The sequence below is a fragment of the Geotrypetes seraphini genome, chromosome 10, assembly GCF_902459505.1.
Source record: "Geotrypetes seraphini chromosome 10, aGeoSer1.1, whole genome shotgun sequence".
NCBI lineage: Eukaryota > Metazoa > Chordata > Amphibia > Gymnophiona > Dermophiidae > Geotrypetes > Geotrypetes seraphini.
Window position 1 is genome coordinate 65200229 of NC_047093.1, and position 24724 is coordinate 65224952.

The 24724-nt window shown below is 43.8% G+C and overlaps 1 protein-coding gene across 3 annotated transcripts in view; it reads left to right on the forward strand.

Annotated features, from left to right (window-relative positions):
• The window catches only part of CNTRL (centriolin), a 350863-nt gene that overhangs the window by 168988 nt on the left and 157151 nt on the right, over positions 1–24724 (forward strand). For all 3 annotated transcript variants that reach the window (XM_033961428.1, XM_033961427.1, XM_033961429.1), the window contains 3 exons: positions 432–652; positions 7666–7842; positions 14959–15093. In XM_033961428.1, the coding sequence (XP_033817319.1) occupies positions 432–652; positions 7666–7842; positions 14959–15093 (533 nt within the window). The remainder of the gene's footprint in view (positions 1–431; positions 653–7665; positions 7843–14958; positions 15094–24724) is intronic.

The window sequence follows — 24724 nt, forward strand, 5'->3', positions numbered from 1 at the left end:
ACAATGCAGCACCAAGATGGAATTCAGAGGGGATATTTATTTGCTCTGTGAGGAAAAAAGTGTGATATTGGCAACTAATGGAGAGAAGTAATTTTAAAAAAATTTCTCTGACAAACAAAATTGTAGCTCTATTACTGGTATAGCATCATGTGGACTCTTGATTACAAAAACTTATATCTCGGTATATTATAGTTTACTTGGTGCCACCAGCTTTTGTGGTGATCCACCTAACAGATTGTTCATAAAGTACATATCTTTTTTTTATGTCTCCATCTCAGTTCCCATAAGCATTACAAATCTATATCCAGAATCTGTCTTTGTTTTCACCCTTTTTACATATGGTTCTTGTGCATCATTCTATTCTAATTGTTTTTGTTATGTATTTTTAATGCTTTTGTTGCATCCGCTAACCCTATTTGTTCTTTATGCAGGTCAGATAGCAGCAAATGAAGCGCTGAAGAAGGATTTGGAAGGTATTATTCTTGGATTACAGGAGTACTTGGAGAGCGTTAAGGGCCAGGCCAAACAGGCCCATGATGAATGCAAAGAATTACAGAAGGAGAGAGAGGTTTTACTGCAAAGAGTGGCTGACCTTGAAGAAGAGAGAAACCAACTGGAAATTGTTGCCCAAGATGCAGAAAACATGAAAAAAGTAGGATTTACAGAAGTTTTGTGTGTTATACTGTGCTGCTTTTCATTTTTTGAAATTGGAAATGCTGAAATCATATGAAAGACGAGGGCTTGCTTAATTTGTATTATGACAGTTGTAAAACTTCGAAACAAGTAGTATGAAATTTTAAATAAACATTTAAATATAGTCCTCTACATGTTAAAGTTTGCTACAGTAGACTGTCAGTTAACTGGCACTCTTAACCAACCAGAAAAAAAATTGTTGGCAAAAATAAATGCCTCCCACGTTCCTCAGATAACATCCAAAATCGTGCTCCCCCTCACTCCCTCCCTCCAGCCCCAGAGGCATCAACAGTAGAGGACAGTCCCTGCCAGGGCTGGCCAGATGCTAGCTGTTTACTGGCTCCCGCTATTGCTTCAGGTAAGGGAGGGTGTTCTTGGGACTGGCTATGCTACTTCAGGAACGGAGAGAGGGAAGGGTTGTCGGGACCGGCTCTGCTGCTTAGGGAACGGAGGGAGTGGATTGTCAGGACCGGCTCTTTGGGTAAGGAAGGGAAGGAGTGGGGGGGGGGGTAGAAGGGGGAAGAGAAATTGGATGAGAAGTGGGAGAGAAAGTGACCCAGAAAGAACTGGTGGGGGTGGGGGGATGATAGTGATGTGAGAAAGGAGACAAAACAATTTTTACAGTAACTCTCAAGCAACCAGAAACTAGTTATCCGGTATCCACCAATCCCCATGGGTGACAGATAGCTGAGTCTCTACTGTACAAAGTTTGCTCTTTTAGAAAACATTTTTGGGAAAAGAGGCTTTAGACACCAGAGATGATAACAAAAACTTCAATGTGTTTGCATTTACTGGGGTTTTAGCACCATGTAATACATGAAGCTCGTTTTGCAAAAAAAAAAATAAAAATCACCCTTTAGTGCATGCCTTCTATATCTGTGTCTTACATTGTTTATGTACAAACTATCTCTTCCAATGACCCATTTACTATATTTTTAATGTTATAAGTTGCTGCTGGATATAGTCACAGGGAGGAAAAATTAGGACAGTGCTGGAAAAGTTAGTACATCATTCGCTGTCAAAATATAAATCACGTGTCTAAAACCGAAATTTAATTCATCTCAAACACAGTTGTTTTATAAAATTAGATAGTCCACATTTTGTCTGTCTCCCTTTCACTTTCCTTCCCACTCAGGCCCCTACTTCTGTTCTTACAGGTCTGTATATACAGTTTAAAACAGAAAGCACGCATGAAGTCATTCCCTTGGTGCTATAGCAATAGCAAGCAGAGACATTTCCATAGCTTCGAAAAACCCTTGCGGGGTCCCCCTCAGGGTTCCCCACTTTTCCCCACATTATTTAATGTGTATCTATCTTCTCTGGGGTTTCATATGAACAAACTGGGCTGTTGACTGTTTAGTTATGCTGATGACATTACGATCATCATGCCTTGTAATACAGCTATATCTCATATTACCCAAATAATTGAGTCTATACTGAAACTGATGGAATCATGGATGCAAGAATTTAAATTCAAATTAAATCATGATAAGATCAAATTCTTTGTTGCGTCTCCACATAGAATTTTACATGAACCATCAATTACTATAAACTTCATCCTTCTGCAACACAGCTTGCTGGAAGGGGGTTATTACTTATCATCAGGACTCTTAGACACATTGCATTAGACTATACTGTTTGATTTATCAGAAGAGTAAAAATTTCAAAATGTATTCAACTATAAATCATTCTTTCTAACAAATGTTTTTTGGTCCCCATCATCATAATATAAACTGCTAAATGAGAACTGCTGACACTGGTTACATTTATCCTAATTTTCAGGTTATAAGTTTGGGTTTTATACATGTACTGAAACAGGTATAATCTATCCAAAGGTTTGGACTTATATATTGACTAATCAAAAAATGTGTTATTTGTGTATTGACCTTAACCGTAATGTTGGCTATCTTCCAATCCTCTGGGATCACGCCTGTTTTCAGGGATAGGTTGCAAATTTGCCGCAGTAGTTCCGCTATCTCCTCCTTTACTTCCTTCAGAACCCTTGGATGGATTCCATCTGGACCCGGGGATTTGTCAGTTTTTAGTTTTTCTATCTGCCTGCACACATCTTCAAGGCTCATTTCCATGGATGTTAATTTTTCTGCTTGATCTCCATTGAAGAATTGCTCAGGTTCCGGTATGTTGGTTGTGTCTTCGTTTGTAAATACAGACGAAAAGAACTTGTTTAGTCTTTCCGCGACTTCTTTCTCCTCCTTCACCACTCCCTTCCTGTCACCATCGTCCAGCGGTCCCACCTCCTCCCTAGCCGGCTGCTTCCTTTTAACATATCTAAAGAACGGTTTGAAATTTCGTGCTTCCCTGGCTAGCCTCTCTTCATACTCTCTTTTGGCTTTTCGAACCACACGGTGACATTCTTTTTGATACTTCCTGAGCTCTTTCCAGTTCCCCTCAGTTTTGTCCTTCTTCCATTTCCTGAATGAATTTTTCTTATTGCCTATCGCTTCCTTCACTATTTTAGTTATCCATGCTGGGTCTTTTGTTCGACTCTTTTTGCACCCCTTTCTGAATCTGGGGATATACAGATTTTGCGCCTCGCTCACCATGTCCTTGGAAAAAAGACCAGGCATGTTCTACCGTTTGGAAGTGTTCCTAAGTTTCTTCCTTACCATTTCCCTCATTGCTTGGTAGTTTCCTTTCCTGAAGTTAAAAGTTGTCGCTATGGTTCTCTTTCCTTTCGGTATTCCTACCTCAACCTTGAACTTGATCATATTATGATCGCTGTTTCCCAACAGCCCCACTACTTCTACTTCCTTTGCAGGTCCCCTTAACCCATTTAGGATTAGATCCAGAGTGGCATTTCCTCTCGTTAGTTCTCAGACAAGCTGCTCCGTGAAGCAATCTTGTGTAGCCTCCAGGAATTCTGTCTCCCTAGACTCCATTCTATCCCGGGGTAGTTGAAGTCTCCCATAATAACTGTGTTACCGCTTTTGCATTCTCGCTTCATCTCAGCTTCCATTTTTTCATCGATATCTCAAATTTGCCTGGGTGGATGATAGTATAGGCCCATCTTTTTTTCAGGCCCTTTCCTTCCCGGTATTTTAACCCATAGCGATTCCAGCTTGTTGGTCATCTCTTCTGTGTCCATTCTTGTCGATTGTATGCTTTCTTTTATGTATAGGGCTATTCCATCTCATTTCTGTCCTGACCTATCCTGGCGATAGAGCTTATACCCCGGCAGTGCTGTATCCCATTTGCTTTCCTCATTCCACCATGTTTCAGAGATTCCAATGATGTCTATGTCCTCTGCATTGACCATGGCTTCTAATTCCCCCATTTTATGTCTTAGGCTCCTTGCATTAGTATATATGCAATTTAGATCCTGGTATTTTGTTGTCTTCATTTCCTTTCCCTGTCCTGCGGTCTTTAGTGTCTTCTCTTTTGCTACAATCTTTCTAACCTCCTCTTCTGGGTTAGTCTACTCTTGTAATTTGTCCCTTGTTTCTTCCCAGCCTTGTTTCCCCTTAGTATCTTCACGGGATACCTTCTTCCGAATCGTCAACGCTTGGTCGACTGTCGACTTTCCCCTTCCTCTCAGTTTAAAGCCTGTTCTATTCCTCTCTTGACGTTGTTTGCTAGAAGTCTAGTACTCGCCATGCTCAGGTGCAGTCCATCTCTCCTGTAGAGCTTGCTCTTGCCCCAGAACGTTGTCCAGTTCCTCACGAAGTGGAATCCTCGATCCTCATACCATTTCCTCATCCACACATTTATTCATTGTAGTTCCTCTTGCCTTTTCACATCTGCCCTTGGTACCGGTAGGATCTCTGAGAACGCGATCCTCATCTTCAGTTTTCTTCCCAGAATCTTGAATTGTTCTATCAGTGTGCTTCTTCTGTAGTCTCTCCTGCTGACATCATTCGTCCCGATGTGTATCATTACTGTGGCCTCTTCCGCTCCGCTCCTTTCAGGATCTTTCCAATTTTGTCCATGATGTCCTTGGTTCTCACTCCTGGGAGGCAGGTCACCAGTCGATTCTCTCTCCCTCCTGCTATGTAGCTGTCCACATGCCTCAGGATCGAGTCTCCCACTAGGATCGCTGACTTTCCCTTCTTCAAATTTCGCTTCGGTTTCAAGTCAATGTCCTCGGTGCCTCGCTCTTTCTTCTTCTGGGCATCGACTAGCCAATTTCTCCCTCTCGTGCGGTATTCCTCTGTGGGTGTCTTCTTTGAGGTCATCTGCTTATTGTTCTCCCTTCCATGTTGGTGTTGGTGTAACTTCATCTTCCATCTGAAGTTCGTTCTCTTCCACCCTCCTGTATGCTTCCTCAATGAATTTCTCAAGTTCCCTGACTTCCTCCTCGATGTGTCTCTCACTCATGAAGTCCTCAGCTGTCCTGATTGGGTCCTCTGTGGTGTAAAGTCCTTCTAGCTCCCGTATCTTGTCCTGTAGTCGCTTGACTTCCTTCTTCAAACTTTTTAGCTCCTGACACCGATCGCATACATATGACTGTCTCCCCGAGGGGAGGTAGTCATACATATGACAGTCTATGCAGAACACTGGAAAGCTCATCTTCTGGTTTCCCTCTGCTTCCATTGTCGTTCCTACTTTAAGATAACAGTTAAGATTACGTGTTCCTTCTGTGCCTGCTTCTTGCCTTGCTGGCTTCTTATGTGTGCTGCCTTCGCTCTACCTTACCTTACTTTTGCTTGTGTGTTTGTCCCTTCTGTGCCTGCTTCTTACCTTGCTGCCTTCTTCTTGTGTGTGCTGCCTTGTGTGTGCTGCCTTCGCTCTACCTTACCGTACTGTTGCTTGTTGCTTACCTTACAGTTGAAGGAGACTTGGTTTCTGTTTGTTCCTTCTGCGCCTGCTTCTTCCTTACCTTCTGTACTCCTGTGCTTACCTTTCAGTCCTTCCCTGGTGCTCTTGGGTGCAGTGACTTGGCCCTTCGCAAAGGCCCTTCGCAAAGGCGCTGTCGCTAAGGCGAGCGCCTTTGCCGCTCGCCTTCACCGCGTGCTGGGCGCTGTTGGCTCTGACACGGCTCTGATGCGGTGGGGGTGGGCGGAGTGAACTCTCGCCTCTGCCCCAAGCTGCTGTTCTTATCTGGCTTTTTCTGTCTGCTCCTTTCTGCCTCCCTTAGTGCTCCTTGCCGATGCTTCTCCTTCCTTCCGTTCTTGTTTTGCTTTCTTCTCAAAATCTACTTTTCTTTGTCTTACCTTCCCTTCCTATCTCTCTCACCTTCCTTCCCTATTTCCACAATCTGACATCTCTCTCCTTCCTTTCTCTCCCTCCCTCCTTCCTTCCTTTTCCCTAGTCTGGCATCTGTCTCTTTCCTTTCCCCTGTTCTGGCATCCGTCTCCTTCCCTCCCCCATGCCCTGGCATCTCTCCCTCCCCTTCCATGGTCTAGTATCTCCTTTCCTTATTTCCTTTCCCTCCCTCAGACTTGGCATCACTCATTCCTCTCCTCTCCTTTGTCTTCCTTCTCCCTCCTTCCCTCTCCCCAATTGGGTGCAGCAGCAGCATTCCCCCCCCTTCCCTGTGCAGCAGCAGCATTTCTCTTCCCCCTTCCCTTCCCCCTTCCCTGTGCTGCTGCAGCATTTCTCTTCCCCCTTCCCTGTTTAGCAGCAGCATTCCCCCCTTCCCTGTGCAGCAGCAGCAGCATTTCTCTTCCCCCTCCCTGTGCAGCAGCAGCAGCATTTCTCTTCCCCCTCTCCCTGTGCAGCATCAGCAGCAGCATTTCTCTTCCCCCCTTCCCCCTATGCAGTTGCAAAAGCAATTCTCTTCCCCCTCCCCCATGCAGCAGCATTTCTCTTCCCCCTCCCTTATTCCTTAACTGGACGCGATGATCGAGTATCTGCTCCCTTGCTGCGGTCTTTTTTCCATTCAAAGCCGTGGGTGGCTGCTCCTCGCGCAAAGCATGCCTGAGTTGGAAGCCGACTCCATCTACGGCTTTAAATGGAAAAAAGACTGCAGCAAGGGAGCCGACACTCGATCATCACATCTAGACCATGAGCCACAGAATAGTACCTGGAAGCCCGCTGGCCATGAGTTTTACACTGCTGATATAATTGCATACAAAGGTTCCAAGCATAAGCTGTATACCCTCAGAACCAAAAAGATCCCACCAGTTAACACAAGTAAAACAACGAGGACAGCAACGAGGGTTAGAGAAAAAACCTCAGTTAAGCTTCATAGGTTTGAAAAAAAACTCCACTCCCTCTGAAGAGTGCCGACCCAATTTAGGGTTAAAAAAGGCAACTCGCAACTGGTGTGCAGTGAGGGTAAAATACAGCAGCTTACTCCAGAAAAACCCAGTCACTCAGCACAGTTAGGGTCCACCACCTCCAAAAACCCTTTCCGACAATTTTTGGACCTTGTTGCGGCAGCCATCTTGGATTTCCCAATTTTGTATATTAAATATCTTAAAATGAAATTACAATGCTCTCAATGTGTTCCCATAGTTAGAAATGCATGAACTTCTGCTGTGGTAATGTAAATAAAATATTTTGCAATACTTAACTATAGGATGTAAATGAGCCAGCAGCGGACTGCTGGGCACGATGAACCACTGGTCTGACCCAGCAGCGGAAATTCTTATGTTCTTATCACAAAAATAGCTGCTAACCCATAATAATTTCATGGGCCAGTACATCAATACCTAGATTTGGCTGATGTAAGGAACCAAAACAATTGCATCTGAAAACATTTGCTGGGTTTCTAAAGGAATCACTTACTCTTAACCTTTTACTAAGGTGTGCTAGCGTTTTTAGCGCACGCAGCAGATTAGCGCGTGCTAACCTTATGTTACCCGGCTAGAACTAACGCAGCTCAATGCTGGCGTTAGCGTCTTGCGTGTGCTATTCCGCGCGTTAAAGCCCTAACGCAGCTTAGTAAAAGGAGCCCTTAATACATTTCTAGTTTCTTTCAACAAACTGCTTTGCAAAATAAAAGATGTCATGTGAATACAGAATTTGCCCTTTCATAGTATTTTTGTTTTTGTTAAATTTAAATTTTAGGAGCTAGCAGAACTAGAACATAGCCTTCAGGAGCAGCAGGAAATAAATGAATCTCTCTTGCAAGCTCAAGGAGATTTTAGTGCTTATGAAGCTGAGCTTGAAGCTCAGTTGAAACTAAGAGATACTGAAGCCAAAGAACTGAAAGAGGAACTGGAAAGGCGAAAGCGACTGAGCCAGGTGAGAAACGGTATTTGCAATCCTAGCACAGGAAAATAAACACAATTTTCAACAAATATTAAATAAAAAAAACTTTCCTTCAATCCATTTGGATCCAGCCATTAATCATAATGCACTGTGGCAAAGTATTTATGAAGTATTGGTGCTTTTATGTATAATATGGAATCTCCATTCCTTAAATTTTTAAGTTTACAGTAAGTCAGGTATAAGCTTTTATCAAGTTGCATGGCTGTATAATAACACATTGTGCTTTTTATATACTTGAAAGTGGAGAGAGATTCATAGAAACATAGAAAAATGAAGGCAGATAAAGACCATATGGCCTATCTAGTCTGCCCATTCATGACATCTACTATCCCTTCTTCTCCCTTGGAGATCCTATGTACTTGTTTGAATTCAGATATAGTCCTCTTCACCACCTCCAGTGGAAGGCCGTTCCACAAATTTACCACTTTTTTCCATTAAATATTTCCTCAAGTTACTCCTGAATCTGTACCTTTCACTTTCTTCCAATGCCCCCTCATTGCAGATCTTCCTTTCAGTTGAAGGAGACTTGGTTTCTGTGTGTTTATACATGTCTATATTTTAAATTATTGTCATGTCTATATTGTAATTTATGTAAATTATGTCATCTCTCTTCTGACTGGATTATTGTGGATGTAGTTTGTAACCCGTTCTGGGCTCCTTTGGGAGGACAGGCTAAAATAATTGAATAAATAAATAAATAAACATGTCTATCATATCTCCCCTCTCCTTCATTCTTGTACAGTAAACATATTGAGATCTTTCAGTCTGTCCCCATGCACTTTATGCAGAGAGCTGCCTCTGCTCTAGACCTAAGTAATTGTCACCAATATATTTACCATAGTCCACTGTGAAATTCCTACTTGTGACTCAGAAAAAGCTTTCTCTATTATATTTAACCCGATCATAGAAATGTATGCATGCATAGTAATAAAATGAGTTTATCCAGGCTAGTTGGCCAGATGCAAAATTAATTATGGGCAAAAAATTTTTGACATTAATTAAATTCATATTTGTGACATTTGTGGATATAATTGGGCTTGATTAGCTAAACCAAACACCAAGTTAACAAATTTAAGTTGAAAAGTATACAGTGTTCCCCCGGTCATTCGAAGTCGGCGGTTCGCAGTCCCAGTCATTCGTGGTATTTTCCGACTGCCGACCAGAAGAGGACACCTGGAGAGGCAGGACAAAGCAGCTGGAGCACCGGCGAGTGAAGGAAATCACTCACTGTATGCTCCGACCGCCTCGTCCTGCACTAAAGTCAGGCCTTACCAATCAGGAGCTGCTTTGACACGCTGGAAGAGGTGGTCGGAGCATACAGCGAGTGATTTCCTTCACTCGCTGGTGCTCTGGCTGCTCTCTCCTGCCTCTCCCACTGCCCTCTCCAGTCTCCCCCATGAAAACTAAACTAAACTAAACCTTGGGTTTATATACCGCACCATCTCCACGAATACGGAGCTCGGCACGGTTTACAGGAAGAAAGATGAGAGAGGAACTACAGTGGAGAGATTAAAGAGTTAGGTGTAAAGGGGGAAGGTGAGAGGCCTAAGAGGGGGGAAGTGTTTGCATGTATATAAGACCCTGTGACCAGGACTAGAAAGGTCTCTGTCATGCCCTGCTAATGCTTCTGCGTAGTTTGTGCCAAACCAGGCCTATACACTATTTGCGGTTTTTCAAGATTTGTGGGGGTTCCTGGAATGGAACCCCTTGAATTTTGGGGGAGTACTGTATTGTCATAGATCTGTGGTTCTTTCTTTTCACCTGCAACTATAGTCATTTGTGCTTATCCCATTGGTGCTTGAATGTTGCCACTGTATTGGCTCCTATAGCCTACACTGCAAGTCTACCACCCTCTCATTGAAAATACTTTTTTTTTTTTTTTACTTTACTTAACCTCTTTTTTCCTGCCCCCACTTCCCCCTTGGTATTTTATAGGCCTCAATCTTATCCCTTTTTATTTTATTTTATTTTTTTAAATTCTTTATTCATTTTAAAACTTTCATCAAGTGTACAAAAATTTATAATAAATAAAATAAATCTAAGCACTTGTGCATCTTATCATTATATCTTATAATTAAAAATATAACCCTCCCCCTCCCACCCTCGAATCACTCTAATTATTATATTTTCATATAATGGAAACCCCCCCCCCCACCCAACCCTAAATCCTACATAATTAATAGAAAATTATTAGAAAAATGGCATCATGCACGACAAAAGGACGTTAATGGCTCCCAAATTTTAATAAAATTTTTATAATTTTCATTCTGTACCGCTATTGATCTTTCCATTCTATATATGTGACAAACTGAATTCCACCAAAACTTAAAATTGAGCCTACTATGATCTTTCTTTTTTTTTTTTAAATTATTTATTTATAAATTTCAAAATTTAACACAAGAATCCTCTTGTTACAGCAAATCAGAGAAAATACATCCAAGAAAATTATCCATTTGTTACACAACATAATCCAGTAATTCTTAATAAGATAACATAAAATGAAATAACAATAATTTCAATGTTGTGAATAAATTATCCTTTCTTAGACCACAATAACCTCCTAACAGGACAAGATGTAAAGAGAAAGGGAGTTCTCAACCAATGTAATTAATTAAAAGGAAAAAGGCTTAACATGATTCAAACCAGTCAAAAAATAAAATTACAGCCATCACACTTATGTAAACTTTTTAGTGTCCAGAAAGGTACGAAGCTGCTCCGGCATAAAGTATACATATTTAGTTCCAGCATATCGAATCAGACACTTACAAGGATAGCTTAACAAGAAGGTAGCTCCCAATTTTAATGTTTATTCTCTCATATTTAGAAATAATTTTCTACGTTCCTGAGTAGATTTTGTAACATCAGGAAAAATCCATATTTTTTCTCCCAAAAATAAATTCTGGGAAAAACGAAAAAAAGTTTTCATAATCATATTTAAGTCTTGTTCAAAGACCAGTGAAACTAAGAGAGTACCACGGTACTGAATCTCTTCCTGTGAAGTTTCTAATATCCCAGTAATATCTTTTAAATCCATTTCCTGTGGTTTATCCAACTGTTTGTCAGTATTGTTTTCTGGTCTTCTAGGAAGATAGTATATCTTATTTATAGGTGGAATCAGTTCTTGAGGAATTTTAAGATTTTCCATAAGGTATTTTTTGAAAACTTCAATTGGTGAAGAAACAGAAAGTTTAGGAAAATTTAATACCCTTAAATTCAATCTTCTATTGAAGTTTTCCAGTTGCTCTATTTTATTCTGAATAACAGTTCTGTCCTTAATCATATTAGCTGAAATAGCTTGTAATGAGGATATTTCTTTATTCACTTGATCAAATTTCCTCGTTGTTTCTAATTGGTTATTTTGGACTAAATTAGACAAATCATCAATTTTACTCACAACTTTGGAAGTATCGTCTGCTGATTTAGTAGCTGCAGCTTCGAGCCTCTGAAGCACTTTCCAAATATTGTTCAGAGTTACTTCTGAGGAGTCGGTTCCCTCTGCTCCTAAAATCGATGTTGACTCGGCGTTTTGGGCTGCGTGGTCACCCCCACCGCAGGACAGCATCGAACTGCTCAGGTTCTCAGCAATCTCGCGCTCCTCGCAGTCCTGCGCCGGATTCGGTGGTAGCCTGGCTGCTTGAGGGGAGAGCGATGTCTCGAGTCCCATGGCTCCGGCGTCTCCATCCGTCGGTGCTACAGCGGGTAAGTTTCCCCCTCCAAAAAAGACCGGTGAGCTCGTGAGAAACCGGTCCATCTGCAATTGCCCGAGCTTGGTGGGGTCTGCTCGGAGAATGCCCTTGCGCTTACTATGAGGCATATTAGTGTTAAATTTTGAAGAATATATGCTAGTAATAAATGTACTAGTAAGAAAACAAGGAAAGACGAAACTCCAGCTCTCACAGCGTCATGCCGCCGCCATCTTGCCGGTCCCTCTTCAGGCACCGGAATGAGACATTATGACATCACAATCTGAGCTCCTACTATGATCTTTCCAGTCAAAATCAATAAAAGGGGTACAGATAGAACTAGAGGTAGGTTATGATCGTGGGGATATGATCGAGACCTTCAAAATACTGAAAGGAATCGACAAAATAGAGCAGAGAAGATTATTTACACTGTCCAATTTGACACGGACTAGAGGACATGTAATGAAGCTAAGGGGGGGCAAGTTCAGGACTAATATCAGGAAGTTCTGCTTCACTCAGAGGGTGGTTGACGCCTGGAATGCCCTCCCAGAGGAGATTATTGCGGAATCGACCGTCCTAGGCTTCAAGAGCAAACTAGATGCATATCTCCTTAAGAGAGGCATATAAAGATATGGTGGACTATAAATTACGCCAGGTGTACACCTGGCAGGGCCTCCGCGTGTGCGGATCACCGGACTTGATGGACCGAAGGTCTGATCCGGAGATGGCAGTTCTTATGTTCTTATGTTCTTATGTTATAGAAGTGGTCAGAAACCACTTCACAGGTCACAGACCTGATGGGCCGCCGTGGGAGCGGACCGCTGGGCGCGATGGACCTCTGGTCTGACCCAGTGGAAGCAACTTCTTATGTTCTTATTACATACTGATATCTGACTCTTTTTTTCTCATAGACATATCAAAAAGCACAGTATCATAAGATAACACTACATGGTTTTCCAATAAACAATTTACTTGATCCCAGATTGAGTTCCAAAAGGCTAAGATATGGGGACAATAGAACAAAAGATGATCCAAAGTCCCTACATCCAGATTACAATGCCAGCATCTATTAGACAAAGAACTATTTAACTTTTGCAATCTAACTGGGGTCCAAAAAGCTCTATGTAACAAGAAAAACCAAGTTTGTTTCATAGACGCTGACATTGTACATCTCATTCTCCAAGACCAAATTTGTGGCCATTGAGATGCTGAAATATTATGTTTAATCTCAATGCTCCAAATATCCCTTTTTAGATGTCATGTCTTCAAGCTCTTTAGCCTTTCATATGGGATGTTTATTCCCTTTATCAGTTTTGTTGCACATCTCTGCATCTTTTCTATTTCCACTGTATCCTTTTTTGAGATGGCTGACCAGAACTACATATGTTACTCAATGTACTGTCACACTATAGTTCTATTCAGAAGTGTTATGATATTCTCTGTTGTATTCTCCATTCCTTTCTGTACAACTGTTAACAACATTCTTTTTGATATTTCTGACCACTGCTGCACACTGAGTTGAGAATTTCAACTTATTGTTGATAGTGACTCCAAGATGTTTTATTTGGTGATAAAAATATAAGAAGTAATAAGTCAGCTTTCTTTACTTTTGTTGATTTTTTTTTTTTTTTTTTTTTAACCTGCTCACAATTTGAATTTGCACCAGATTAAATGACTGAAATGATAATGCTAAAGGAATAGAGGTGTATTCTCATCGTACAATAATAACCTGATGTCTGAGCCCAAGTTAATGGCAGCATGAGTAAGGTGACCATACATCCTGTTTTTGGATCCCCTGTATCGTTGTTCCCGCACACAGCTTCGGGATGCTAAAATGTCCCATTTTCAGGGACAGCATCCCGAAGCTGTGCGCAGGGACAATGGGACAGGCGATCGCTTCCCCTCCAGCGCCCGATTCATCCCCCCCGGGTCCGCTGGCACTGCTTGCCAGCCACTCTCCTTAGTCCTTACCTCCCTCCAGCGCCGATTCAACCCCTCTCCCCCCTCCCACCTCTGGTCCGTCACCGCTGCTTGCCTCCCAGAAGCCTTCTTCCTGACGTCAATTCTGACGTTGGAGAGGAAGTTCCGGGTCAGCCAATTGCTGCCTGGCTGACCCGGAACTTCCTCTCCAATGTCAGAATTGACATCGAGAAGAAGGCTTCTGGGCGGCAAGCAGCAGCAGCTGCGGATCAGGGGGGAGGGGTTGAATTGGCGCTGGAGGGAGGTAAGTACTAAGGAGAGAGGCTGGCAAGCAGCGGTTACCGAGGGGGGGTTGAATCGGGTGCTGGAAGGAGGGAGGCTGGCTTTTGTGTGGCAGGAAGGGAGGGAGGTAGGTAGTTAGGCGGGCTGGCTTCGGGGGAGGGGGTGGGACAAAGGCTGGAAGGCAGTGAGAGGGACATAGAAAGGAGGCACTGAGGGCTCTAAGGATATAGAAAGGGGCATTAAGGACATATGAAGGAGGCACTGGGGGCACTAAGGACATGAGAAAGAGGCACTGGGCGCAATAAGGACATAGGAAGGAGCACTGGGGGCACTAAGGACATAGCAAGGGGCACTAAGGACATGGGAAGGGGCACTAGGGACATAGAAAGGGGCACCAAAGACAAGGGAAGGAGGCACTGGGGGTACTAAGGACATGGGAAGGAGGCAGTGGGGGCACTAAGGACATGGGAAGGGGCACTAAAGACATATGAAGGAGGCACTGAGGGCACTAAGGACATAGGAAGGGGCTCTAAGGACATGGGAAGGTGGCACTGGGGGCACTAAGGACATAGGAAGGAAGGAAGGAGGGAATAAAAAGGGACAATTGTTGGGCCTGAGTGCAGAAAGAAAAAAATGAAAGAAAAGATGCACAGTCAGAATGAAACGCAACCAGAGACTCATGAAATCACCAGACAGCAAAGGTAGAAAAAATGATTTTATTTTCAATTTAGTGATCAAAATGAGTCAGTTTTGAGAATTTATATCTGCTATCTATATTTTGCACTATATTTGTCTATTTTTCTGTAGTTACTGAGGTGACATTGCATATTTTAAAGTTATCTGCCTTGACCTCTGAAACCCCCCCAAATATAAATGATAATTAACATTTTCTTTGCGTGTAGTATGCTTTGTGGGTTTTTAAAAATTTTATGGTCACCATTATGAATTAATAAGATTATATGTACATGAAAAATGAATGGAAGAAATTGGGGGCGGGATTGGGATGGGGCTAGGGCGGGATTGGGGGCGGGACTGACAATTAATTGATGTCCCATTTTGATGAAAAAAAAATAAATGGTCACGTTAAGCATGAGTCACAGTCTTGTGAAGTTTAATAATGATTTGATTTTAGATTAGTTTCTTACACTGAAAATTATATGTTTAACAACCTTTAACTGAGATGCCATCTTTTGGATGGGTATAGATGGAGCATTCAGCTGTACAAGCAGAACTTGAGAAGGAAAGACAAGCACTGGAGAATGCACTGAGCAAAGCTCAAGTATCTGAAGAAAAAGAACAAGAAAACAGAGAACTGCTGGCCCAGCTCAAACAGCTGCAGGTATAGATGGCTATTTTAGAAGCAACTCAGCATGTAAATAGTGATTTTAGAAAGCTGCTATATTCATGTGGAGGTCTACAGCATATACAAATTTCAAGGAGGCATGGTTTGAGTAAGCTTATTCTCCATTTTTACAAAGGGAACACGTGTATACAGATTACATGTATGTTCTTGCATCTCCCCCAAGGCATGCACACATGCTAGCTTGAAGGGCAGATGCAAAGGCAGATACCTGCCCTCCTGATGCTATCTCCCAATTTGAATTGCAAGAAACTCTGGCCCTTTATATATATAAAACTACTGATAGGGGTCAGGAACCAAGGGGGCTGAGAGGGATGGGAGAGGTCTGCAATATCAACAATGCTTTTTTTTTTAAGTTTTAAGGTGGTTCGGGAGGGGTCAACTGGCCCACTAGGGTTTTTTAACTTAGTGGAGACTGGGAGATGTCAGGAAGGGTCTGATGGACCACCAGAGAGATTTTTTTTATTTGGTAGAGGATCCACTGGACCTCCCAGGAATTTTTTGAGGTTGGGTTTGAAGGTGTAATTCCCTGAGTTTCCCGTCAGTGCCTGAGCAAGTTAACGCTCAGGCACTGACAGGGAAAGTAAGGCAGGGGACCTTACTGACAGCTCTGAGCTATCTGTAGTTTAGCAAGGATTTTTGTGGTGCTTGTTTGGGCATTGCATGGATCTGCTAATGAGCTTATTTTAATACTAACAACTTATTAGCATGTAATTTTCAATCACTGCTTCCATGAACGGTAAAGCAGTAGCCGAAAGCTTCTGCACTCTGGCCGCAGAATAGTGTTTCAATTAAACTGGTTAAAACCAGTCTAAATGAAACATCAGCACGGTAGGGTTTGTACATCTGCCCCTTAGACCACTTCAAATATTCTAGTATTGCCATTTCCTTAATATCTAGATGCCCTCCCTTCTATATTACCAGTTATTACATCACTCTAAAATTACTGTAATCTTGCTCTTTCCTCATGTTTCAATATTTAATTTTATCCTACAGTTCTGTTGTGGATACATAGGAGTCCATACTTGAGCCATTGATTCCCATTTCCCACGAACTGCAGAAGGATATCCCTTTAAGAACTTGAAACTCCTCCCCTTCTGCAATGGAGCACATCAGTTATTCATTATGCAAGCAAACTCAGAAGGTGTGTTTTGCTCTGCTCTGTTTTTTCTTAGTTTTTGGTGGTTTTTCAACTGGAATTTTGAAGTTCTTTGTGGCTTCAGTGCTCGGAGATACCCTGCTTGGCATACTCTGCTGGAGAAAGGATGCAGTCCCGCATGGGAGGACTGCTACTCCCAGGCCAATCTCTTAGAGTACCTGCAGAGCCAGCCTGCTTTGGTCCCTTCAGGAGCTCAGGGTCCATACCCCTGTGAGCGGCTCGCCTTCTGATTCGGTCAGAAGCTTGATTGCAGGCTGTGTGGCCCCTGAGAAAGAACCCTATGAGTATTAGGGAGCCGGCTGCATCAAGCATGGAAATGCAGGACTGGACACCCAAGTCCAGCCATAGCCCACAGATCTGCTTCTCTATGTATTTCCATCATGGTGGGTTGCTGTATGAGGAATCCCAGGGGAGGGAGTCGGTGGCCATGGTCCATCCAGCTGGCAGCCAGAAGATTTCTTTCGATGGTTGAGGTCTGAGTAATTTCTGTGGCAGAAATCCTTTCACTGCAGTCAGACTGATTCAGACAACAGGCACCTGTAGTCAAAAATTTAGAGTTTTAGTGGCTTCTGGGGTTAGTACTAGGGTCCCTCTTCTCTAAAACCTTAAAATCGCTATTTTTTATTTCTGTATTTAGCTCCAACAGCCCGTTTTTGGCTCAAATTTTTTAATGGCAGCCATCTTAGATTTTTAACTATCTGATTTAAATTTTTTTTTTTTTTTTAATTTCAAAAACTGCTTGCTTTGACAAATGATTGCCTCTGATGGATGTCCCAGGCCTTTTTAGTCCTGGATCCTGTGTCAGTTGCGCAGAGTTGCTGGTTGAGAGCAGCCGTGTTCCAGTGCTGCAGGAGGAAGGGGTGGGAACTTGAGGCTTGGCCTCCAGCCAGTCCTCCAGTGCCTTAGAACCCCTAAAATCCTGGAAGAACCAGTCTAAAGGGAAGATATCCTCTCAGAGGAACTGAGCAGCGATGGGACAAAACAAAATGATGGTGGAAGGTGCATCTTCTCTTCTCCAGTCTAGAGTTAACACAAGGAGCCTCAGGTCCCCCAATGCAAGGCTTCTCAGATTTTATCAGCCTTTTATGGAAAGCCTATTTAACAGGACTGGGAAGCGCTGTGCTGCCTAGGATGATTGCCTACTCTGCCTGAGGGGAATACCAGTGCCAGTGACCCTTCAGAGTTGCTCTGAATTGATGCATGGGTGACCCTCACGACCAACTCTAGATTAAGTGGCTGGGGGTGCCATCTGCTGTGGTCATCCTCTCCAGGGCAAGTAGTCCCCGTTAGAGAGCAAATGGTCCATCAGTCATCTGGAACTGAGAGCCATTCACTGCAATTGCAAGCCCCGCTGCAATTGCAATCTTTCCTGACAGGGAAAGCAGTCAGTGTTTTCAAGACAACGCCACAACATAAACAGATTGGGGGGGGGGGGAAATCACCAGAAGCGCTACCCTCTGCTTGGAGGCTCGGATGCTATTCCAGTGGGCAGAACTTCAATTTCAGGCCCTCTCAGCGGCTCACGTGGCAGGAGTAGAGAACGTCCAAACCAACTTACTTAGCCAGCAGAACCTGGATCCTGGAGAGTGGTTGTCTCAAAGGGCATTTTCCCTCATAGTTCAGACTTGGGGCGAATCTGGCATGGATCATCTGGCCCAACTAAGACACACATCTAGCTACAGCTCACAGATCTGCTTCTCTATGTATTTCCTCCGTGGACCATGGCGAGTCAGATCATTCACAGGATAGCGACCCATGAGAGTCTGTTGATCCTGGTGGCTCCGGATTGGCTCCGAAGACCTTAGTACACAGACTTGGTACGGCTACAGAGAGACAGACCCCTGAAACTGCCTGTTCATCAGGGGCTTCTCAGTCAAGGCCCAGTTTTGATGGAGAAGCCAGAACACTTTGGTCTTACAGCATGGCTCTTGAGTGCATAACCTTGATTCAGAAAGGCTATTTGGAGGTTGTGGTTATGACTGTCCTTAAAGGCCTGTGATGGTTGCAGCATATGCTAAGACCTGGAAGTCTTTCAGTTATGGTGCGCTAAGGAGCAAGTAGAGCCTGGGAGGTCTCCCATGCCAGTAACCCTTGATTATCCCAGGACAAGCAGGCTGCATATTCCCACACATGGGTGACGTCACCGACGGAGCCCCGCAGCGGACAGCCTCGAAAGCAAACTTGCTTGAAGATCTCGAACTTTCGAGCACTGCACCGTGCCTGCGCGCGTGCCTTCCCGCCCGAACTAGGGGGCGCATCTCCTGAGAGGATCCTCAGTTCGTTTAATTCCGCGGAGACAAGAAGACACGTTCTCTTTCTCTGCAGCAATTGCCTTCTCATCACCGCGGCTGTTTCTTTCTTAAAGTCGGTCGCTGTGCTTGTTTTTTTATTCCTTTCTTTTTCTTTTCATAAACAATAAAAAAAAAATATATATATATATTGTTTTTCTTTTTTTGTTCGGCCGTCGAGCTTTGGGCCTAGGCCTAGGCTCCTTCGTTCGACACGGACTTTATTTTTTCCATGTCCCGGCCTCTTACCGGGTTTAAACGTTGTCGACAGTGTAATCGGGTGATTTCTGTCACCGATCCCCACTGCCGTTGTTTACAGTGCCTGGGTTCTTCTCATTCTCCAGAAGATTTTCATCGCTGCTTCACCCTTACTCCACGGGCCTTTCGACGACGTTGTGCTCAATTTTTTCAACTTTTTGGCATGGAGCAATCTTCGGATCCGGCCTTGACCGTAGCGGCTGCTCCGGTCTCGAAGGCTTCGACTCCGACGACCTCGACACCTGTGGTCTCGAAGGCCTCGACCCAGACTCCGGTTGGAGTTTCGGTCTCGAAGGCCTCGACCTATTCTGCCTCGGTTGCCTCGAAGACGACGCCATCCACGAAGTCTTCTACGGGGGGTAAGTCTCCGAGTTCCCTTTCAGGTGCCGTATCCAAGAAGCCACCAGAGTCCTCGGCACGTCCACCTTCGAAGCGTACCTCCAAGATAAGGGAATACTCACCTTCGAGGTCGCCCTCTTCGGAGCGTACTGCTGCACCTACGAGGTCAGAATCTTCTGTCTCGGTGCCGATGCTAGAGGACATGTTGAAATCTATACTCACAACTCAGATTTCCTCCTTGGTAGCTCAATTGGTCCCGTCCTCGACCTTGCCTCGGACTGATCAGCCTGTCACTCAACCAGAGCTTCCAGTCTCCCGAGGCCGATCCCGGACACCGAAGAACATTTCTTCATCAGAGTCTTCTCCGGGCTCACCTCCTCCGAAGCATCGATCGAAGCATTCAAGACCTGTTCCTTCTAAGCTTCGGAGGGAGTCTTCGAATTTGGATACCGAGGCTTCTTTACCTTGTTCTTCAAAGTCAAAGTCGAAGCATGGATCTCGACGAGCCTCGACTCGAAGCCCTTCTCGATCCAGAACACCGTCGAAGCCAGTCCGTCGAGACAGTCCTACACATACCTCGACTCATTCTGTAACTCGTACACCTGCTACTTCTCCTTCCAGGAGTTTGAAAAGAAAGCATTCTCTTACTCCAACTCACTGTGCAGCTTCTTCGGTCACTCTGCGTTTGGAATCAGACCTTTCACCATATTCTAGAGAGGCTTCTCCATCCTATTCAGTTCAACATAAATCACGCAGTGGTTCTCCTGAGGAAACATCTGATCCAAAATCAGTTTCTTTTGCCAAATTTATCTTTGACATGGGCCAAGCTCTCAAGATAGACCTTCATTCAGACTCAAAATATACTCCTGAGTACTTAGCGGATATGGAGCTTCCCCATCCTCCAAAAGAGTCACTCAGATTACCTATGACTCCTGTTCTACAGCAGACCTTCACTCGCAATATGGAAACTCCTTATTCTATCACTGCTATCCCATCCAAATTAGAATCTCGTTATAGAACGGTCCCCTGTAAAGGGTATGAAAAGTCTCAACTTTCTCATCAATCTCTAGTTGTAGAATCATCATTGAAGAAAGCACATCCCTCCAAAATCTATGCTTCGGTTCCTCCTGATAGGGAAGGCCGTACCATGGATAAGTTTGGACGTCGTTTATACCAGAACTCTATGATGGCAAATAGAGTTCTTAATTATAATTACATATTTACGTCCTACTTCAACCATTTTTTAAAGATTTTATCTTCATTTTACCCGGACATCTCTACCAATCGCCTATCAGAATTTAAAAATATCCTTAAGACTCTTTCTCAGTTGAGACTTTTCATGCTACAAGCTTCCTATGATGCCTTTGAACTCTCGTCTAGAGTGTCGGCATTTGCAGTAGCCATGCGTAGATTAGCATGGTTACGGATAGTGGACATGGATCCTAACCTTCAAGATAGATTGGCTAATCTTCCTTGTCAAGGAAATGAATTATTCGATGACTCTATTGAGGCAGCTACAAAGCGTCTTTCAGAACATGAGCGCTCTTTTGCTTCCCTCATTCGTCCAAAACCTAAACCTGTACCAACTAGAGGTTTCAAACAAACTCCACGTCGCTATCCGCAGAAAACAACTCCTGCTTTTTCTAGACCTCCTGCTCGTCGGCCTCCTCCACAACAAAGGCAACAAAAATCTCAGACTCCTGCTGCCACCAAGCCTGCTCAGTCTTTTTGACAATCTCGACCTGAGCATTCAAATTTCTCTGTTTCCAAATTCTCCTCTCCCCATAGGAGGTCGCCTGTCCACTTTTTATCACCAATGGGAGCTCATTACTTCAGACCTCTGGGTACTTACCATCATACGAGAGGGATACTCTCTTCGACTCCTTCAGGCACCTCCAGATCGCCATCCAAGAGAGTGTCTTTCAAATCAGTTGCATTTTCCCCTTCTGCTTCAAGAAGCTCGAGCTCTTCTTCTCCTGCAAGCAGTGGAGGAAGTTCCTCTTCCACAAAGGAACTTGGGATTTTATTCCCGTTATTTTCTAGTTCCCAAAAAGACGGGGGATTTGCGACCGATTTTGGATCTCAGAGCTCTCAACAAATATCTAGTCAAAGAGAAATTTCGAATGCTCACTCTGCCAACTCTATATTCCTTGATGGATCAAGGGGATTGGATGTGCTCTCTCGATCTCAAAGAGGCCTATACTCATATCCCTATTCATCCAGACTTTCGCAAGTATCTCAGATTCCAGGTAGGAAATCTTCATCTTCAGTACAGAGTTCTCCCCTTCGGACTGGCTTCTTCCCCCAGAGTTTTCACCAAATGCCTAGTGGTTGTAGCTGCAGCTCTTCGCAACCAGGGTCTTCAAGTATTTCCATACCTAGACGACTGGCTCATCAAGGCTCCCTCTTTTTCAGAGGTTATTGCAGCGACCCAACAGACTATTCTTTTTCTGCAAAGTTTGGGATTTCACATCAATTTTCCCAAATCTCAGCTGACTCCTTCTCAGTCCCTCCAGTTCATAGGAGCTACTCTGGACACTATCAATCTGAGAGCATATCTTCCACAACCACGTCAGGATGCACTCCTTCAACTGTCTCAACAATTCTGCCAACTTTCCTCTGTTCCAGCAAGGAAAATGATGGTTCTGCTTGGTCACATGGCTTCTACAGTTCATGTGGTTCCTTTTGCCAGACTTCACCTTCGCATTCCTCAATGGACACTGGCATCTCAATGGCAACAATCAGTGGATCCACCAACTCGACTAATTTCCATCACGCCTTCATAAAGAAGTCTCTCCGCTGGTGGATGCTCTCTTTGAATCTTTCAAGAGGTTTACTGTTTTATCCTCTTCCTCATCAGAAGGTCCTCACAACCGACTCGTCAATGTATGCATGGGGAGCTCATGTGGACGGTCTTTGCACTCAAGGGCTCTGGACCCAAGCGGACCGGCGGTGTCCTATAAATCTGTTGGAACTCAGAGCGATATTCTATGCTCTCAAAGCTTTTCAGCATCTACTTCACGACATGGTGATTCTAGTACGTACCGACAACCAAGTAGCCATGTATTATGTCAACAAACAGGGAGGGACGGGATCTCACTCCCTCTGTCAAGAAGCTCTGAAATTGTGGCATTGGGCGATTCTTCACAACATCTTCCTCAGAGCGGTTTATATTCAGGGGCAACAAAATTGTTTGGCGGACAAATTGAGTCGTCTTCTACAACCTCACGAATGGACAATCAATTCTCCTACTCTTCGCCAAATTTTTGCTCGTTGGGGGACTCCACAGATAGATCTGTTTGCGTCACCTCTCAACTTCAAACTGCCTCAATTTTGCTCCCGCATCTATACTCCTCAGCGTCTCGAAGCGGATGCGTTTCTACTGGACTGGAGGAATCAATTCCTTTATGCTTTTCCTCCGTTTCCTCTGATTCTCAAGACTCTGGTCAAGTTGAAATCAGACCGGGCCACCATGATTCTGATAGCTCCTCGGTGGCCCAGGCAACCTTGGTTCTCCCTTCTACTTCAACTCAGCACCAGGGAGCCTCTACTTCTTCCGATATTTCCTTCTCTACTCACGCAGAATCAAGGATCTTTGCTTCATCCCAATCTACAGTCTCTACATTTGACAGCTTGGTACCTTTCTATATAACAGACTTTTCTCAATTTTCTCCGTCTGTTCAAGATATTTTACTTGCTTCCAGAAAACCATCAACTAGACAATGTTATGGTCAAAAGTGGACAAGATTCTCTGCTTGGTGTTCTACACGTAATTTACTTCCCAGATCTGCTTCCTTGACATCAATTCTGGACTATTTACTTCATTTATCACAATCTGGACTTCAGACTACATCTATCCGAGTCCACCTTAGTGCTATAGCTGCTTTTCATCAGCCTTTGGATGGAAAATCCCTTTCTGCACATCCTATGATTTCTCGTTTTATGAAAGGACTTCTCAATCTCCATCCTCCTATTAAACCACCTCCTGTGGTTTGGGATCTCAATGTTGTTTTAGCTCAACTTATGAAATCTCCTTTTGAACCACTTGACAAAGCTCATCTCAAGTATCTCACTTGGAAAACTGTTTTCCTGATCGCCCTCACTTCTGCTCGACGTGTCAGTGAGTTACAAGCGCTAGTGGCTGATCCACCTTTCACAGTTTTTCACCATGACAAGGTTGTTCTACGTACTCATCCTAAATTCTTACCTAAAGTTGTTTCAGAATTTCATATCAATCAGTCTATTGTTCTGCCTGTATTTTTTCCAAAGCCTCATTCTCATCCAGGAGAAGCGGCTCTTCATACATTGGACTGTAAACGTGCTTTGGCTTTCTACCTTCAACACACTCAACTTCACAGAACATCTCCTCAACTTTTCATATCTTTTGATCCGAACAGGTTGGGACGTCCTATATCAAAACGCACAATCTCCAACTGGATGGCTGCTTGCATTTCATTCTGCTATGCTCAGGCTGGTCTTTCCTTGAAAGGTCGAGTGACGGGCCACAAAGTTAGAGCTATGGCGGCGTCTGTAGCTTTCCTCCGATCAACTCCTATTGAGGAAATCTGCAAGGCTGCCACTTGGTCCTCGGTTCATACTTTCACCTCTCATTATTGTCTGGATACATTATCCAGGAGGGATGGCCATTTTGGCCAATCTGTTTTGCAAAATCTTTTTTCGTAATATGCCAACTTCCCTCCATCCCTTTCTATTTAGCTTGGAGGTCACCCATGTGTGGGAATATGCTGCCTGCTTGTCCTGGGATAAAGCACAGTTACTTACCGTAACAGTTGTTATCCAGGGACAGCAGGCAGATATTCCCACAACCCTCCCACCTCCCCTGGTTGGCTTCTTGGCTAGGTATCTGAACTGAGGATCCTCTCAGGAGATGCACCCCCTAGTTCGGGCGGGAAGGCACGCGCGCAGGCGCGGTGCAGTGCTCGAAAGTTCGAGATCTTCAAGCAAGTTTGCTTTCGAGGCTGTCCGCTGCGGGGCTCCGTCGGTGACGTCACCCATGTGTGGGAATATCTGCCTGCTGTCCCTGGATAACAACTGTTACGGTAAGTAACTGTGCTTTTCTTGCAAGCTGGTCTCAAAAAGGCCATGCGATTTCATCCTTCAAATGGCAGATAACCAATATCTCGTGCTTTTGGGCTCAGAGCAGCCTTCAGTCTCTGGCTTTTCACCTGGATGTCACCCGGTGTTTGCGGGATGCGATCCCTGTAGCGCAGACTGTTCCCGTCGAGTTCTCAATGTGGTCTTGAAGGGCCTGGCTTGTGCTCTGTATGAGCTTCTTTGCTACTCTGCTAGACCTTATGGCCAATTCAGTGTTTTTAGTTGCCATAGACTTGGCAAGTCTTTTAGTATTTGGAATAGTTTTTTTGTGTCTTGGGTTTCTTTGTCTATTAGGTTGGTGTAGTGTGTCTTTCTTTTTTCTTTTAGTTTTAGCTTGTATTGTTGGTTTAGTTTTCTCCATGCAGTTTTTGTGGGTTTTTGGTTATTCTTTCTCCATTTTCTTTCTAGTCGTCTGCTTTGTCTTTTGAGTAGGAGTAGTTCATTATCGAAC